The sequence below is a fragment of the Prionailurus bengalensis genome, chromosome A1, assembly GCF_016509475.1.
Source record: "Prionailurus bengalensis isolate Pbe53 chromosome A1, Fcat_Pben_1.1_paternal_pri, whole genome shotgun sequence".
Taxonomy (NCBI): Eukaryota; Metazoa; Chordata; class Mammalia; order Carnivora; family Felidae; genus Prionailurus; species Prionailurus bengalensis.
This window is the reverse complement of record NC_057343.1, coordinates 115,686,337-115,706,359: the sequence shown is the minus strand read 5'-3', so window position 1 is coordinate 115,706,359 and position 20,023 is coordinate 115,686,337. Positions and strand designations below refer to the sequence as shown.

Below are 20,023 nucleotides of genomic sequence, written 5' to 3'. Positions count from 1 at the left end.
CCTGCGTCGGGTTCTGTGCTGACTGACAGCTCAGAGCCTGAGCCTGCTTCAGATTCTGTGTCTCCCTCTCTCTCTCCCCATCTTGTGCTTGCTCATACACACTCTCTCATTCTCTCTCTCAAAAATAAACATTAAAAAAATTCTTTTTTTTTTTTAAATTTTTTTTTTCAACGTTTATTTATTTTTGAGACAGAGAGACAGAGCATGAACGGGGGAGGGGCAGAGAGAGAGGGAGACACAGAATCAGAAACGGGCTCCAAGCTCTGAGCCATCAGCCCAGAGCCCGACGCGGGGCTCGAACTCACGGACCGCGAGATCGTGACCTGGCTGAAGTCAGACGCTTAACCGACTGCGCCACCCAGGCGCCCCTAAAAAAATTCTTTTTAAATCTCAAAAGATTATGTCATTAATAAAAAAGGCGGATTCATTTTCATAGTACTTAGAGTTGTATAATCAAATTCTAGGTGATTATATGCAAAACTGTCAAGAGAAAAATCCAAAATCTTTAAAACGTGATGATTTAAGGACCAACAAGATGTACATTGCACAGATGTATCGCTTTTCACAGAGACAAAATAAAAATGAAGAATTGAAATGATACACGTTCAATCTGATTTCTGAGTTTTTAAACTACTTTTGGTTCAAAAACCTTTAACTCAACATATTCATAATTTAAATGAAATAGCCACACAAAACTGGAGGCCATTAGTCTGTTCAATACAAAGCCAGATTAAAGAGGCCGACTTTGAGAACAATGTAGGCTTTTAATGTAACCAGTATCATTCTGAGGGCAATAGCAAACATGGACCCCATTTGAAACTGGGAAAAACATTCTTTACTTCAAATAGGATACAACAATTGCCTTGGCTCCTATCTCCTATAAGAAATATAATTTAAAACACTCATCACATCATTAGCACAGATGTATGTGTATAAACGCATATAGACATGTATGAAAAAAGATGTGAATGTTTTTAAATAGCTTTACGATGCATACTGATTAGACTGTATATTAAGATATAATTAATATATAAATCACTCAATTAAAATGTACAATTCCAGGGGCAGCTGGGTGGCTCAGCTGGTTGAGGATCTGACTTTGGCTCAGGTCATGATCTCATAGTTTGTGGGTTCAAGCCCCACGTCGGGCCCTGTGCTCATGGCTCGGAGCCTGGAGCCTGCTTTGGATTCTGTGTCTCCCTTTCTCTCTGCCCCTGCCCTGCTTGCTCTCTCTCTCAAAAATAAAAAAATAAACATTAAAAAAAAAAGTACAATTCCAGGGGCACCTGGGTGGCTCAGTCGGTTAGTTCGAGGCCCACATGGGGCTGTCTGCTGTCAGCACAGAGCCGGCTTTAGATCCTGTCTCCTCTCTCTGCCCCACCCCTGCTTGTGTGCACTCTCACTCTCTCTTTCTCTCTCTCTCTCAGAAATAAACATTAAAAAAAATTTTAAGTGTACAATTCCATGTTTTTTAGTATACTGATATGTGCAACCATTACCATTAGAACATTTTCATCACTTGTATCCTTTAGCTATCACTCCACCCACATTCTTGCATGTGAATTTTTAAGGACTAAATTTTCAATATCCAGGACATAGTGACCACACTTGATTTTAAGTTTAAAGTTATAAATGTGTTGTCCTTCCCTTAAAAGTAATTTTTAGTATTCAATCTAAATTTGCTCCTTAAACCTCCAGAATCACAATCCATTCTCTTTCAAAAGACTCTTCAGAGGAACACCTGAGTGGCTCAGTCGGTTGAGCATCTGACTTTGGCTCAGGTCATGATCTTGTGGTTTGTGGGTTCGAGCCCCACATTGGGCTCTGTGCTGACAGCTCAGAGCCTGAAGCCTGCTTTGGATTCTCTCTCTCTCAAACCTAAATACACATTTCAAAAATAAAAAATTTTAAAAAATTAAAAAAAGACTCTTCAGATAACTCCTATTTGGGGTAAAGGGTACAAAAAGCAATCGAAACTCTAAAGTATGCTCCTGCATACAAATGCAACACATTTAAGCCAGCTATCAACAATTAAGTAAAAATACATAAAAACAAAGCCCATAAACAAATTTCACAATGTTTCTATCTAGTATTACCTACATGAAAAGTATTCTATGGCATGTGCCTTTCTTGCTTGAGTTTACAAAAGTAGAAGCTGGCACCAAGTCCAAGAGTGCCGAACTTAACAGGGCCTTAAAGAATGTTAGACACTCTCTTCTTCCACCCACATCAAATATACACCCCCTAAAACTGTTGATTCACCGGATTCTCAGCTGCCAAAGAAAGTAGACTAGCTTAGTGTTTGACATTTCCTTTTGGCAGTCATTAGTCCTTAATGTGTCACTGTCTAGAGGCTAAATGGAATAGTTTCCTTTCTACTTTAGCAGATAATTTTCTTGGGCCTGAGGAAACATATCAAAGACTAAATCCACCCTACAAAAAAAGCTGCCAAATGAAGATATTATAATATGAAAATAACAATATGATCAAAACACCTCTCTCCACAAGTCCCTAATCTAGAGTCTGAGCAGGAACTTTATACACAGGATCAAATTAAAGGGGAAAAGGCAAATATTTCCCAAGACCTCTGATAATGTCAGTGAGCCACCCACTAACAGGGGGAAGGAGGACTGTTTCCAGCCAGCTTTGCTTATAAAACAGTTCTTTAATGTGTCTTCATTCCCACCAAGCCAAGAGGTTTACCATCCCCTGCCTACTAATTTATATCTAATTCTAAATCTATTGTTGTTTCTCCCTTCACCCACTCCTCAATGCCAATCAATGTCAACCTTGTCGTTTTGTCTCTGTATATCCTATTTAATATAGTTTCATACTTGCTCCAGTGCTTTACAATAATAAAAGAATTTCATTTGTACTTTTTTTTAAACTCCATTGTATCAGTATTATCTCTTCTATGCCAGATCTCTTCATTCTTGTTTTTGCCCAAAGAAAGAATACTAAAAAAGAAAAACATGGGGCACCTGAGTGGCTGAGTCAGTTAAGTGGCTGACTCTTGATTCTGGCTCAGGTGATGACCTCACAGTCATGAGATGGAGCTCTACATCAAGCTCTGTGCTGGGGATAGGACCTGCTTAAGATTGTCTCTTTCGCTGTCCCCCCACCCCTCTCCCCCCCCCCCACACACACACACAAAAGGAAAAAGGAAAAACAAGATAGTTAACAGTAGACAGGATGTTCATACTCAAGCAGGCTTTCTCTAGCTATAGGCCATGCCTTCATAATCAACAGCAAAAGCAAGGACTCGAAAATCATTTGAACAACAAAACAGCGTTTAAGCCACCAATAACTACTGAGGCATCTTCTCAATTACTAGGAAATCTCACGGACACAAATTATTCTCCCCCCATTAAGCCCTGACTACGACCATTTATTCAATTCTATTCAATCAAAGTCTAGTGAATAACAAGGTAAACATTACTACTAAACTATGTAATAGTCAAGTTGAAAACAAACTAAAAGTTTCGTACTATACATAATACAGCTTTAAGAAATGACTCAGGGAAGGGGCACTTGGGTGGCTCAGTGGCTTGATTTTGACTCAGGTCATGGTCTCAAGCTTGGTGGGGTCCCCATGTGGGGCTCCGCACTGATAGCTGACAGCATGGAGCCTGCTTGGGAGTCTCTCCCTCTCTCTCTGCCTCTTCCCCGCTCACACTATCTCTCTCAAAATAAATAAATCAACTTTCAGAGCCTGGTGGCTCTGAGCCTGGGTGTTTCTGAGCCCGGGTGGCTCAGTCGGTTGAGTGTCCAACTTCAGCTCAGGTCATGATCTTGCGGTTCATGAGTTTGAGCCCCACATAAGGCACTGTGCTGATAGCTCAGAGCCTGGAGCCTGCTTCAGATTCTGTATCTCCCTCTCTCTCTAGCCCTCTCCTGCTCACTCTCTCTCGGTCTCTTTCTCAAAAACAACTAAATAAACTTAAAAAAAAAAAAAAAAAGGAAAGAAATTACTCAGGGGAGGGCAATGGCTCTGCTAATGCTTGAGGAACTAGATCATGGAATGCCTAAATGATTAAGCAATAACCATTTTCTACCTTCTAAAAAAGTGCTTACTAAGAATTTAGCCAAAAAAACTGCATCATCCAATAAATACACTAGTTTTGCTTCTTTTTGAGAAAAAAAGACCAAATCTAGTGATAAAGGACACAAGTATACAAGAACCCAAGCATAGCTCAGCAAGTAGCCTTACAAGTACCAATACAGGCAGCCTCAGATCCTCTTAGCTGGTTGCATCCTTCTCCAGTCTCAAATACCCGACCCATTCTTACCCTCTATGCTGCCCATCTATTTCATAGCTGCTGCTCAATCACAAATTCACTCTACATGACCCCTCATGACTCTAACTAATGTCATAATTTCCTGCTATAGTTCCCATTTACTAATTGTATCGTTTTCTCATTATTTTCCCTTACAAATCCTCAAGAGAATCTAATTGGCCTAAGAGACAACACAGGCCAGCCTATGAACTGGGGTATGGAGAAGGGGGCTGGATGGTCTTCCAGAGGTTGCAAGACAGAGAAATGCCCTCAGAAGGGCAGTAAAGATGGCAAGAACTATGTCCTTAGACATCTAATATCCTGACTACTACTCAAATAACCATAATGATGATGAGATATCTTTTTTTTTAAACTTACTATGGATTTTCCAAACATGTCCAAAAGAATTAACAACAGTAAATCAAATTCCTTATGCAATGTCACCAAGCTTTAACCACCATCAACTTTCTGCTTTCCTGTTTCATTTGTGATATTATTTTGTTGCTGGAATATTTTTAAACACATCCACAACACTGTGTCATTTAATAAGGGGTTCTCCTATATCTACCATTCTCCATAAATCTATGTTCATATTTAAATGTTAAAATCATGTCAACTCTAGAGAGTTGAAAGAACTAGCACTTGACCAAAGCCTCAAATAATAAATAAATAAACAACCATAGTTACTGACATTCACCATTATAACCTAAAATTAATGTAATTCTTGATTCAGGGTAGCTTTAAAGTAACAGCTAATTTTGTACTTGCTGGGAAACCCTAGTCAAGAGAAAAAAATTTTTGATTTTAGCTTCTAGAGTTTGCGAAAATAGCTGTGGATATAGCAAAGAAGAGCTAGCCAATAGAGTCAGCTTTTTTTTAAATTTTTTTTTCAACGTTTTTTATTTATTTTTGGGACAGAGAGAGACAGAGCATGAACGGGGGAGGGGCAGAGAGAGAGGGAGACACACAGAATCGGAAACAGGCTCCAGGCTCCGAGCCATCAGCCCAGAGCCTGACGCGGGGCTCGAACTCCCGGACCGCGAGATCGTGACCTGGCTGAAGTCGGACGCTTAACTGACTGCGCCACCCAGGCGCCCCAGAGTCAGCTTTAAAAAAAAAACAATGATTAGACAAGGTGCCTGGGTGGCTCAGTCGGTTGAGCATGCAACTCCGGCTCAGATCATGATCTTGTAGTTCACAAGTTCGAGCCCCACATCGGGCTCTGTGCTAACCGCTCAGAGCCAGGAGCCTGCTTCAGATTCTGTGTCTCCCTCTCTCTCTCTGCCCCTCCCCTGCTTGCACTCAATCTCTCAATCTCTCTCTCCCTCTCTCTCTCAAAAATAAATAAAAACATTAAAAATAAAATAAAAATTAAAAAACACTGATTAGAAATTTCCAGTGTTTAAAACTGGATTTTTTTTTTTCCTGAATGCTATAAAATTTAACACTGCTTTAAAAAAGAAAAACCAGGGGTACCTGGGTGGCTCAGTCAGTTAAGCATCTGGACTCGTGATTTTGGCTCAGGTCACGATCTCACAGTTCCTGAGATCGAGCCCCAAGTCAGGCTCTGCACTGACAGCATGGAGCCTGCTTCGGATTCTCTCTACCCGCCTCTCTGCTTCTCACCAGACCACACATGTGTGCTCTCTCTCTCTCTCTCTCTCTCTGCATAAACAAACTTGAAAGAAAGAAAAAGAGAAAGAGAAAGAGAAAGAGAAAGAGAAAGAGAAAGAGAGAAAGACCAACAAATGTCCTCCTAACACTTTTGAGTCCATTTCCTCAATTAAGAAATTTTAATAGTCACTTCGAAAAAGTCAAGGGGCAAGGGGATCCTTTATCACAAAAGAAGTCACTAAGGGTATTTATATGAACAACCAACTTTTAAAAACCAATTTTCCCACATATAATGGTTTTATATATTTTTCACAGTACATAATCATCAAAAAAAAAAAAAAAAAGCAGCAGCAAGATAAACAAGTAAGTTCTGCTTCCCGGCAACAAGTATACTTATGATTATGAGCTTTAAAGATGATAACTGGATATCACTGGTCAAATATTTACAACTTTTCTTACACAGTATTTCAAAGTTCTTTATACCAAGTAATAATAATCAATGTTCATACAGACACAAAACAAAGGCAAGCCAAAACATAAATCTTTTCATTCCTAGAAGAGGAGTTTCGTATTTAAATCTACAAAACCAATAATTCTGCCTCAAAGTAGAAACAAGTAATTCAGGACAAGTAAGCTCTGACATTAAATTTAAAGGACAATTAGCAAGGAAGCCTTGAAATAAGATGCTACACTGCATTCTATTTGGTAGACAATTACAAAATGCAAATTTTTTACTAAACCGAAAGTCAGACAATCTGCAACTGGAATAAAACCAGAACAGGAGGCCAATCATTTCAACACATCTGAAAATAACACTTGTAAGACAATTTACTGTCCAGATGTTTTAGCATAAATCACTGCAAGAAAGTATCTTTCTTATACTATGTCTCCAAATCATGCCATTATGAAAAGGTCCCGGTGCCATTTTCAGAGAATGACCAAACAAAATCAGTTCTCAGCAGTCTCAGAACTGATTTTGGTTCTAAATATCCATATTCCACTTTAAAATAAATAAGCTATTTAGTGACTGTCAAGCACTTACTTAGCAGTCATCAGATGTGAACACAGATTCAACCCAAAATAAACAGAAAGAATAAGGACATTCACTTAGAGAAGAAAACATCACATTCCACAGACTTTCACCCTTCTAATTTTATATTATGACTAAGAAATATGAAAACCAAAGTAACTTTCAAGAAAGCAGGCCTGAAATGAGAGAAAAAGAAATTTCCTAGTACAGCAGACTATACCTGTCTCTGGCAAGGACAGTTTGGAAACTCAAGAGTTTTTATTAACTACCATGAGTCTTCTAGAACACATAATTACAAAAAAATTTGAGATAAATGGACAGAGGCGCCTGGGTGGCTCAATTGGTTGAGCGTCCAACTCAATTTCGGCTCAGGTCACGATCTCATAGTTCAGGGAATTAAGCCTGGCATGGGGCTCTGTGGTGGCCACACAGAACCTGCTTGGGACTCTCTCTCTCTCTCTCTCCCCCCCCTCTCTCTCTCCCTGCCCCTCCCCCACTTGCTTGTTTGCTCTTAAAATAAACATTAAAACACAAAGATCAATGGACAGAAAATATTAATGAAGAAAGTTATGACTGATAAACTTTAATTTTACATGTGTGTCACATATGGACATTCTAGATAAAATAAACAGGTAACCTCCCCAAACACCTAGTTTGCCCATTTAAACAATTACAATATTCTAAATGAATTAATTTCTTATTATCAACAGATGACAACTTTGCCCAAAGTAAAGCCTACTCTTTGGGCCAAACAGAATAAATGAGGAAAAAGGAAATGTATTACAACTTTCTAAAACAATGCCAATTTTCAACTGTATAGCACTTTATAGTTTTATGTTCATATCAAGTAAGTTATCTATTCTCTCCCCCCCCCTCCCCACCAAGGGAGGAGGGAAAAAGGCACTTCTTGTCAGTTGTGATTTAAATGCTTGAACTGAAGATCATGTGGACTGGATGTGGACTACCACTTTGGCTCTTTGCTCCACGAAGAGAGCACCAAGGAATAGGAGTTGTCACACAAAGCCAGGAAGGACGTGCCACTCTTTAAGAGGGAACAGCCCTGGGGCGCCTGGGTGGCTCAGTCAGTTGAGCATTCAACTTCACTTCAGGTCATGATCTCACGGTCTGTGGGTTCAAGCCCTGCATCAGGCTCTATGCTGACAGCTCAGAGACTGGAGCCTGCTTCGGATTCTCTATCTCCCTCTCTCTGTCCCCTTCCCCGCTGGTGCTCTATCTCTATCTCTCAAAAATAAATAACATTAAAAAAACTAAAATAAAAAAGAGACAACACCTTCAGTCTCAGTCTATGCAGATCCCTGTTTACCTTGTTCTTAGCTATACTTCATTTACTGCTCTTTTGTTTCAAGGCACTTTGGTATGTTTTGTAATACCACTACCCATTGTCCCACCTTCATCATTTTACCTAGCCGTGTTTGACTGGTTCTCTCTGCCTTTTAATAAGATCACATGGAAGAGCAGATATTAATGGCCCTGTTTTATAGTTGAGAAAGCAGCTCTGGAGAAGTTACTTGATCAAGCTTTAGTAAGTCCTATTCTATGGAAGGATAAGCTTACTGTACACGGTCTATAGCATCACATGTGAAAAGTACTCTTGGCTCGTGAGTTTGAGCCCTGCATCAGGCTCTGTGCTGACAGCTCAGAGCATGGAGCCTGCTTCACATTTTGTGTCTCCCTCTCTCTCTGCCCCTTCCCTGCTCACACTGTCTCTATCTCTTAAAAATAAACATAAAAAAAAATTTATAAAAAGAATTAGTGAATATGGCTACAGGCTCCCCATAAACACTAAAAACATACTATGAAAATGCTACAAACAACTCCTTGCATATAAAATTTCTCACTCATTGGATAAAATGGACCAATTCCTTTAAAGTCACAAACTTCAAAAATTTATCCAAGAAGAAACAGATAACCCAAATAGTCTTATATCTATTAAAGAAACTGATTTTGTAATTTAGAACCTTCAAAAGACTTAGTTGTCTGGACTAAATTAAGTCTCATCAAACTTTTATAAATGGCCAGAGAGCAAATATTTTAGGCTTTAGAGGTCATTCACTTTTAGTTTTAGATGTATGTCACATATAGACATTCTAGATCACAACTACTCAACTATGCCACTGTAGTGGAAAAGCAGCCATAGATGATAAGTACACAAATGGACAGAGCTGTGTTCCAATAAAATCTTATTTACAAAAATAGGAAGCAAGACAGCATGACCTGAGAACTATAATTTGTCAACTCTTGCCCTGGATAACTAATGGCACTTTCAAATTCTAAACTTTACAATTCTATACTTCCATGGTCAAAAATCACATGGATAGGGGCGCCTGGATGGCTCAGCTGGTTAAGCATCTGACTTCGGCCTAGGTCATGATCTCATCATTCGTGAGTTCATGCACCGCATCGGGCTCTATGCTAACAGCTCAGAGCCTGGAGCCTGTTTCAGATTCTATGTATGTGTGTCTCTCTCTGCCCCTCCCCAACTCTCACCCACGTTCTCTCTCTCAAAAATAAATAAACATTAAAAAAAATAATAATAAAAATCATTTGGATAAATAGTTCAAGAAAAGGATGAAGCAATCACTATCACACATTGATAACAGACTATATTTTGACCAACACCTGTCAGAAATGTATATTATAGTAAAACAAAAAAACACATAACTGATCACTTCAAACTAGTCATGAATGAATTATTATCTTAAAAAGATGAATCAAGGCCTTATTAAAGTAAAAAATCTTCAATTTTCCCATGTTAATAATCCCTTGAAAATAAACATTGTACAGGATCATCAACAAAGCCTAAGGGGTACCTGGCTGGCTCAGTCAATGGCACTTGTGACTCTTGGTCTTGGGACTATGGGTAAAAGCCCCATGCTAGTTTCAGAGATTATGTAAACATGGAATCTTTAAACCCACACACACACACACACACACCTAAAAATTCAAGATGCATAAAATAAGGGTCTAAGTTTACTTCTGTCATTATGACCATAACAAACAACATCAAAAAATGTGGAGAAAAACACAAAAGAAAATTTATACTGCCTATTATCCCACCACATAGCAAAATTTACTAATATTGATGTGTTTAGAGGCTTAACCCTTTAATCCCAAACATTTTTTTTATATAAAATCTTTTCAAGTCTGTCGATATCCTAAGAGCATAAGGTAATATCAAGGATAGTCTAACAGCAATCTCACAGAGCCTAAAACCTAATCCATCTGCAGCCTGACACTGGGCAGGCTTCCATGTCTACTCCATCATCCTAATCTCAAGAGACCATTCCACTACTGCTCCGTTAGGCCAGTACCATTTCATTTAACACATAAACATGCATCTTCCTGAACATAAAAGGTTAAAAACTTGCCGTTAATAAATACTGCAATTCATAACTCCAGAGTAGCACCCATAGCAAGTACCTTGAACCTCTTAGAAAGCAACACAAAATGTTCACTCTCAACTCCCACCATGAGAAAAACCACACAATTTTTGACAACTAAGATTTCCAAATTAAATAAATGCTGCTCCATCAATAAAAACAAGTCCGACACATGCTCAAATTTTGCATTGAATGCAGCATCTATTTATGTCTAAATTCTCCCAAATATGCCAGGCAGCTCACAGAAAAGCTTACACTAACAAATCAATAAAATCATATGAAAGCACAGCTATAGAACTATGAACTAGCAAAGCAGGTGAGAGTTTACTGCAGGAAACCCAAAGGTTCAAACAAAGATGGAAATCATAGCATAATGTATAACAAAACTCAGCCTGGGTGGCTGCACACGGAGCCAACTGAAACATCTGTAACACTCAAGTAACACCAGACAGCCTAGCCTAGCTTGAGAGGACACTATAAAAATCTTTGTGTTCAGCTCACTTCAAACAGCTATACCACACCTGGGTTTACCTTATTTAGGGTGGAGTATTTAATTTCATAATAGTCATCTATAAAGCGGTAACAGTGGAAAACTCCACAGCCTTAAAGATGATGATGTAAAATCGTATTTGCTGCTGTGAAGATGCACAATGATAAAAGTATTAAGAGTTCAGACTTTCAGGTCAGAGATCTCAGCTGTATGTACATTCATTTTTAAGCAAATAACCACCAAGGGTTATTATGGCAGTAAAATAGGTAATAATGTATGTGTTTTAGCACAGTGGCATATGGTATGCAGATAATCCTTACTTTTTATTTTTTAAGAAAAAAAGAAGAAATGGTAAGAACAGATATGTGTGTACATCTACACATTATGCACAATGGAGGCTGGAATGCTGGACACCAAAAATAGGTGGTAGGAGTACACGTGATATATAACGAACACAGAATTATAATCAGAAAAAAAGTAAGCTACTCTAATTTTGAAAATAAGAAATGCAGCACAAAATGATATAGTAACAAGCTCTTCGAAGACTCCTTCAAAGGCTGGGAAGCTCTGGCTTTGCTAATATGATTCCAGGAAGGCATTTGCAAAACTGAGAAGAGATTAGCATCTAAATTAAGTGCTTCCCTTCAGTACAGTAACAATATATCTTTGAAAGTGACTATTAACTGCATCCTATTCATACATTCCATATCAAATTATTATCCAAATCAAATAAAAATTTTATACCTGCTGTATTAACATAGTCAAAGCTCTCAAATATATGCCCAGTACAATACCAAAAAATGCCCAGTTACTGAATTCCTCTTTTAGGATCTTAATACCACTGTAGCCAATGTTTTTGGGCAAGAACAAAGATAAAATTTATCCTTAAGCAACATCATCCTCACCAGGTCCTAAGTTCTACCCATTTTTTTTTTGTCTAAAACTAAAGTTTTAGGTATGAAAAATACAAGCTATGATAGCTACTATCTATGGATACTGTACCATTTTGGACATTCAACGAGGAGGGTGATGCTAAACTCTTATCTACTCACCTTAACTGGTTGGTTACCCAGTAGTTACAACTACCCAAGAAAGGTCTGGGGGTTTGAAGATGGGTGTGGTAACAAAGACAAATAAGCATGGTTACAGTAAATTCTACTACTGGGAAAACAACTCAAACCAGATGCCCTAATAAAGGGTGAAAGCAACATATTGACAAACAGCATATCCCTCAACAGAGCCCATGTCTGAGCTGACAACAGAGCCTGCTTGGGATTCTCCTTCCCTCTCCCTCTGAACCCCAAGTGCATGGGAACACACGTGTGTGCTCTCGCTCTCTCTCTCTCTCTCTCTCTCAAATTAAATAAAACATGAAAAAAAAAAAGAGGGTTAAAACTATCTTAAAATATAAAAAAAAAAATTTTTAAACCTCCATACAAAAAAGGAGAAAAAATTAGAATGCATATTCCTACATATGGTAGTGGTGGTTCAGTAATTTACTGCATATGCATAACTTTCAATTATGAAACAATAAAGTGATAATTTTTAAAATTCAATTATATTTCATTTTATTTCAATCCATTTACTTTTAAACCTTTTAAGGTTATAACACCCATCCAAGCTGTTTTTCTTTCTCTAGAACCCTCCCAGGAGTAACCTTAAGCTGACAGAGCAGGAACAAATTAAACTTAACCACAATAACCACATTTCATTTCAAGGAAACCTGGAAATCATTTGTGGAACCACCAAGATCCATTCAATGTCAAAAGACCTCTATTGTCGTCCATCTGAGGCATTTCCATAATGTTAAGTAAGTAAGGGTCAAATGCGTTACTTTTAACATCAATATCTCTTAGCTCTCTACAGTTAAGTTAGCAATACAGGCAAAAGTAACTTCCAACACTTTAAACCACAATGCATGTAGGAACATTAAGGCTGTTGGCCTCCTGGCCCTTGGAGCCTTTAAGAGGGAGTCTGGCTCTCACCTGATGAATTAAATTTAACTCTACTATGACCTAGGATACCATTTTGCCTCACTGCTTGTTTCAGAGCACATGGTTTAATTTTTTCTACTAATGTCATCTGTATACTGACAGATCTACAGGAAGTAGAGGTAAACCACCCATGGCCTCCTTCCCTGTAACCTTCTAGAATGTAAGGCCCATAAGGGGAAGATCTTTTTTTATTTTAGTCACTAATGTATCCCTAGCACCATGAATATCCAAAATTGTTCGTTTTATTCATTCTCCCAAGTCAGCATGAGTTTATAAAGCAATCACTAAGTACGTCCTCTAGTATTACACTAGTTCCTGAAAGAGTATTTTAAAAATATTTCCTGTCTTTTAAAAGCTTAAAACACAGTTACAGAAATTACATGGATAAAGAAAATACAACTAAGCAACAATTCAGGGAAGTCAACAATTGGGTACAAAACTTCAACCAGCAAAGAAATAATGCAGAATAGTGCAGTTGGAAATAGCTTCAGCAAAGGGATGGGGGAAATGTGGGCCCTGAACCAAGAGCAGGTTAGGTTTTAAAGAAGTGGGAAAAGAATTTCAAACACATAATGAACTATGTCCTACTGAAGGCATAAGCTCAGGCTGGCCTGAGCAAGTAGAACAGACTAGAAAACACAGAAACTGAGTAAAGCCTAGAATAAAGCAAAGGCAGTGAAGACAGTAAAGGACAAATGCAATAAACCACCAGAGGAGTTTCTCTGCCATTGGAACCACCTGAGGAACTTTTAAAAATACTGTCACCTGGACCTCAATTCAGTGACTCTGATTTAAATGGGGTATAACCTACACATCAAGATTTCTTTTAGAGTTCCTCAGGGATTCTAATGTGCATCCAAAATTCAGAATCACTGCCACAGAGTTTGGAAAACCAATGGAACTTACTAAGTGGCAACACAGGATGAAGAAGCAAGACTAGAGACTATAGCAAGATTATATTTTATCTATAAAAATAGTGACTAGCAAAAATTGTCATTATTATACATGCTCTATAGAGACCCTCTCAAAAGGAAATGATCAGTGCATCATTCCTCCTTTTACACAGTGCCCAGCACTCGACTTTGCATGTGACACATACTCAGTATGAACAGAGTGATAGGCAGACACTGTCAGTTATTGTTACCAAAGGTTCTATATGTTTTCGAAAGCTTCATAAATAAGCAAAATTATAATCCCAGTTGCTTCTGCTTCTTGCAGACCCTATTACTTACTAAGCTTTCAAATGTGCTTCACTGCCCTCTCCCCCAAGCCCCCCACCTCCACTTTATCTTCACTCCATCACTTTTGACAGCACCTAGCCTGCTCAAGGTTACATGAGTCAATACAAAGGAACTAAATATTTTATCTTTAAGAAAAATATGCCCAGAGACAATCTTCTAAAATATAATCTGAATCTCAGGGTGACTGAGTGGCTCAGTTTGTTGGGCATCTGACTTTGGCTCAGGTCATGATCTCACGGCTTGTGAGTTTGAGCCCCGCCTGAGTCTTGGTGCTGACAGCTCAGAGCCTGAAGCCTGCTTCAAATTCTGTGTCTTTCTCTCTGCCCCTCCCTTGCTCATTCTCTCTCTGTCTCTCAAAAATAAATAAACATTTACAAAATTTTAAAAATAATAAATAAAATAAAAGTATAATCTGAATCTCAAGATAATATCTTTCTAAATATCCACCATGATCTTTAAATTTAAGCCAAAGATCATTGTTCTAGTTTTCTGTACATAATAAAATATTATGTAAGAGTGATGTTATAGTCTTCAGGTCTTCAAGTATAAATGAGTGTTTCCTACGTTTACTTACATCCATAGCACAAACTGAAAATATTACTTGTATGACACTCTGGAGAGAAACTAGAAGGTTACTCACGACCAGAGACAACTAGCCCAAGATCCAACCAACCCCAAGACTCAAGGGATCATTAGGAAGCTCTCATATGCAGAATGGTTAGGAAGCTCTCATATGGAGCAGTAAGAACAAACTTACCACATAATTCTTCCCCCCCAAAGACTGTTTTCACAGTGTTTTCCTAATCATAACTGCATTAGATTTTTTTTTTTTTTTTTTTTTTACCACTACTGTACTACATGTGATAGCAGATAACTGATCCACACACATACCCGGAGTCCGTTGTTTCCCTGTTTAAAACTTTTTAAAAAAATTTTTTTAAGTGTATTTATTTTGAGAGAGAGAGAGAGAGAGAGAGAGAGAGAGAGAGAGCAAACGGGGGAGGTGGAGGGGCAGAGATAGAGAGGGAGAGAGAGACAGAATCCCAAGTCATACTGTCAGCACAGAGCCCAATGCAGGCTGGAACCAACATACTGTGAGATCATGACCTGAGCTGAAATCAACAGTGGGACACTTAACCAAATGAGCCATCCAGGCGCCCCCGTTTAAAACTCTTACTATCATGAACCATTCTTCAAATTATCCATTTTTTTACATTTTCTGATTTTCAAACTTAGATAAGGTTTTTTAAATGTGCACCACATTTTCACTATGACTTATCAACTGCTTTTTCCATTTGATTTAACTAAGCCTCTAATCTCATTTTTCTGAGGTAGACTGCATATGATCAAAACATGGCAATGGCTTAAAAAATTCAATATGCTTCACTAATTTCACAATATGGTAGAAACAAGATAAACACACTAAGGCATTCATCCTCCCCCTAGGAACTCCATCATGACCCACTATTATACGTTCACTTAAATAGGCATATAAGTGAACAAATAAGATGTACAGCAAATGAATAAATGAGAAAGTATCAAGACCTTTCCCTGAAAAGCATTAAACAGGCAAAAATCACTAGTAAGAGCCAGTTTGTATTGTTCTTTTTCCCTTTAAAATGATTTTATATAAATTTTATTTAATTTATTCCTTTCCTGCAACAGTAAATATTGGGTACAAGGTATAAATTACAATAACTCCAAGTGTTAAACAACTGGAATTGAAGTATTAAAGGAAATAGGAAGATAATGACAACAGAAATAAAAATTAGTAGATACAGTATTACCTAATGGAAAAAATTTTTTACAGCACTGCTTTTTTTTTTCTATTTTTTAACAGCACCAGTTTTTAAACACAAACCTTAAAAATTCAAAATTACTACTCAGTTTGCCTAATACAGCTCTAGTTAGTAATTACCTAGTCTTATGACATTCTATACGGTTCATGAAAAAAATTCCCAACTATAAATATTTTCACCATTCCTTTTTGCCCAAAATTAGATGGCCACCTAGATGTGATAATGAAAATTTTGAGGATACTGAAGGCCATTATCCTTAGGACATGGGGGCTGAAATATTTAGTGTTTAAGCAACACAATGTCAGCAACTTACTTCCAAATGTTTAATAGAAAAAAATGTTATATGTATGTATATATCTATAGAAATACACCATACATTTATATACACAAACATACACATGTATCTAAATAATAACTAATGAATCTAGATAAAAAATAGGTTTTCACTCTATGATTTTCACAAGTTAAAAATTTTTCAATATGAAAAGTTGGGAGAGGCACTTGCATGGCTCAGTCAGTTGGGTGTCTGACTTCAGCTCAGGTCCTGACCTCACAGTTCATGGGTTCAAGCCCCACGTCAGGCTCTGTGCTGACAGATCGGAGTCTGGAGCCTGCCTGAGATTCTGTGTGTGTCTGTGTGTGTGTGTGTGTGTGTCTCTCTTTCTCTCTCTCTGCCCCTCCCCCACTCACTCTGTGTGTGTGTGTGTGTGTGTGTGTGTGTGTGTGTGTGTGTCTCTCTCTCTCTCTCTCTCTCTCTCAAAAATAAGTATTTTTTTAAAAAGATGGGGAACACAGAACCCCGTTTATTTATGCATTCCTTGAAAATTCTGCCCCACTGTAAAGGGTCACGGAGCCAAGAACATACTTGTCATTTTTAGTTAAAACATCTCAGATCCAGGGGTGCCTGGGTGGCTCAGTTGGTCAAGCATCTGACTTTGGCTCTGGTCATGATCTCACAGTTCAAGCCCCACATCGGGCTCTCTGCTGACAGGTCAGAGCCTGGAGCTTGCTTCATATTCTGTGTCTTCCTCTTTCTCTCTCTGCTCCCACCCCTCTCTCTCAAAAATAGACAGACATTAAAAAAAAAATTTTTTTAAACATCTGAGATCCAGCATCTGTTATGAAAAACACCTCTTACTTCAAAGAAAAATCCGAATACTCACATTACCCATGTACTCTGAGAGCAAGTCCTGCAGGGCCTGGCGGACAGCATTACACTCTGCCACAATTCTCTCACGCCGGTCATCACGCGTGCAAGACGAGTCAGCCATCAGGGCAGCCCCACTGATGATGCTCTCTAGGCGCTCCTCCAGGGAAGGCCTAAAGCGCTCCTCACTGAAGCTCAAGGGATCCACAATGATTTGTTTCTGCAGAGAAAAGTGTTATTGAATCTTAGTGCTCATTTCTGTTCCCTCCATTATTCAAGAAGGTGAGGAAAGTATTGATCAGAAACATCAAGATTTAATACAAAAACTCCCAATGCCTAAAAGAAAGTTATACTTCTTGGTAGATGAGAGACATACAAGTTGCCCTATGGTAGTTCTCAAAGGAACTGGAAGCAATACTTCCAACTGAATGGGGCCTAGGTAAGATCTACCACAAATGCAAATATAAATTATGCCAGCATAAAAATCATGTTCATGCTACTGAATCTGAACATCTACATGTCAGCTTACACATTATTAGTGAAGTTACCAAATGAGAACTGCAAGGAAAATAAGTTAGCTCTCTTTTCCTTTTCTACGTAGAGTATAAAACTGCTCCATGACATTAGCCAAACTATTTCACAGCAGAAAAACAATAAAAACAGAACGACTCTATCCTCAAAGTTTGAGAAAGAGATGCATTTACAATCAATCCCAATCTATTTTCCTCATCTTACACATCTCATCTAACTGCATAAATAATGCAGTCAAATTTATCCTGTTATGTCTAAATTAGAGGCTTTCTTTACCTAAAGGCTTCCAGCTGATCTGTGAGAGATGATAACAATCCATCCCAACAAAGCCAACCTGTGAAGTATAACTGCCCCAGTAAGAAGAAATCCTCACTGTTTCCTCTTCACTCCCCCCCACTCCACTTAAATCCAGCTTTACCAGTGATGCATGAGGTGAGGTCACAAGCAAGCTTTAAGTACAAGGTCAAACATCAATACCCCAAGGACAGCAGCTACTGGCCTCCCTCCAACTTTTCCACTTGATACAATTTATTCTGACACTGGTAAATGTCTGTGCAAATATTTTGCATTTAACTTTTTTTTATAGGGACTATTCTTATACACTCATTTCAAGTTAAATGCCAAGTTTTTTCTTTAAAAAAGCTTGCCCTTTGCCAGTAAGTATACATCTATTTCTTCTTTCCCTTCCCAAGAATCATCAGTTTCAAAACTGAAAATGCAATGCCTCAAGTTCATTATTAACCTACGTTTTAACTGATATTTTTCTTTTTTACTGTGTATTCAAAACTGAATACACAATGCCTTCTGACCAACAGGAATGAAGAATGAATCGTGATAGAATTTTAATAGAGTCACTGAGCTGCAACAGGCTTATGATCATTTCGTCCAACCCCCTCATTATATGAAGTTTCACTCTAGCCCTAAGAGGTCAAGTGGGCTCTGGCAGTTACTACTCAAGTTAGGGCAAAATGTAATCCTTAGTGCCTTCAAAGAGGCCAATACCTAAAACTGCCAAATTTGAGGGGGATGGAAAAAAGTGCCAATAAATTATAAGATGCATGGTAAATATTTGCTGTAATGTCATTTAATGTTTAAGGCTCCAGGGTAAAAAGTCAGTTCTAACACCATGATCTGTAGAATAAACACTGTCTTTACGATTTATGAAGTCTTAAATCAGCCATGTACAGCAGCAAGGATCAGTTGCCCAAGCCAAAGTAAAAGGTGAGACAAAGTAAGCAAAGTTAAAGGCAAGGAAAAACTTTAAAACAAAATGCACTCCATTATATAGACTCTATATTTCAAAGTATTCCTACTTATGAAAAGATGCTGGCCACAGGCTAGTCAATTTTCTCCTATGTTAATTAAAAAAATAGAGGCACCTGGGTGGCTAAGTCAGTTAAGCATCCTGACTCTTAATTATGGCTCAAGATCATGATCTCAGTTGTGAGTTCAAGCCCTGCATCGGTCTCTGCATTGACAGTGTGGAGCCTGCTTGGGATTCTCTCTCTCCTCTCTCTCTGCCCCTCTCCCACTCATAATCTCCCTAAATCAATCAATTAATTAATTAATTTTTATTATATTTGTTAAATATTTGTAATTATTAAATATTTATTAAACTTATTTATTTGTTTGTTTATAAAAATGTAGGGGTGCTTGGGTGGTTCAGCCAGTTAAGTGTCCAACTTTGGCTCAGGTCATGATGTCACGGTTGGTGACTTCAAGCCCTGCGTCATAATCTGTGCTGACAGCTCAGAGCCTGGAGCCTGCTTCGGATTCTGTGTCTCCCTCATTCTCTGTCCCTCCCTTGCTTGTGCTCAGTCTCTCTCAAAAATAAAAAAATAAATATTTAAAAAAACAATTTTTTTTAATGTAACCCAACCAGTTGGCTTAAAAAAAAAAAAAAAAAAAAAAAACCTTAAAAAAAAAAATCTTAAACTGCTGCCATCTACTGGAAGCCATGAGGCATTGTGGGTAGAAGTTTTTGAAAAAAACACAAAACCCACCAAAAGAATTAAGGTTAGAGTTGATACACAGAACAGTGTGCACACAGAATGCATACAAAGAACAGACCCACGGCACCAACCATAAAAGATAATTATATGGAATTATGCTAAGAAAGTATTTTAGGCCCAAATTTCCTTCTACTTGATTAAATTTTGTGATTATTGAGAAGTATATCATCTAGGCACACAAGGACAACATTGAAGATACTCTGGGGTAATCACTTATGATGTATCTGTGGGCTCCAGGACAGGAGAGTCTACATACACTTTGCCTCTGTATCTCAGAGAGCTTTCATCTACCAAAAGGTTAAAATCTTGGGTGAAATCAACCAAACTCCTATCTTCAACAGAGAATGATCGGATAGGACATGTAAGTTACATAAAAGAATTCATAACTTTAACACAAAAGAAAAAGAACAAGAAAAACGTTGCAGGCCAAGTCAGATCAAACTGACTGAAGATTTCTAAAATTTCTTTTGACACAGATTACAAATCT

The 20,023-nt window shown here is 38.1% G+C and overlaps 1 protein-coding gene across 4 annotated transcripts in view; it reads right to left on the bottom strand.

Annotated features, from left to right (window-relative positions):
* Positions 1-20,023, bottom strand: part of CTNNA1 (catenin alpha 1) — a 313,848-nt gene that overhangs the window by 91,802 nt on the left and 202,023 nt on the right. For all 4 annotated transcript variants that reach the window (XM_043589023.1, XM_043589042.1, XM_043589033.1 and 1 more), the window contains one exon: positions 17,010-17,213. In XM_043589023.1, the coding sequence (XP_043444958.1) occupies positions 17,010-17,213 (204 nt within the window). The remainder of the gene's footprint in view (positions 1-17,009; positions 17,214-20,023) is intronic.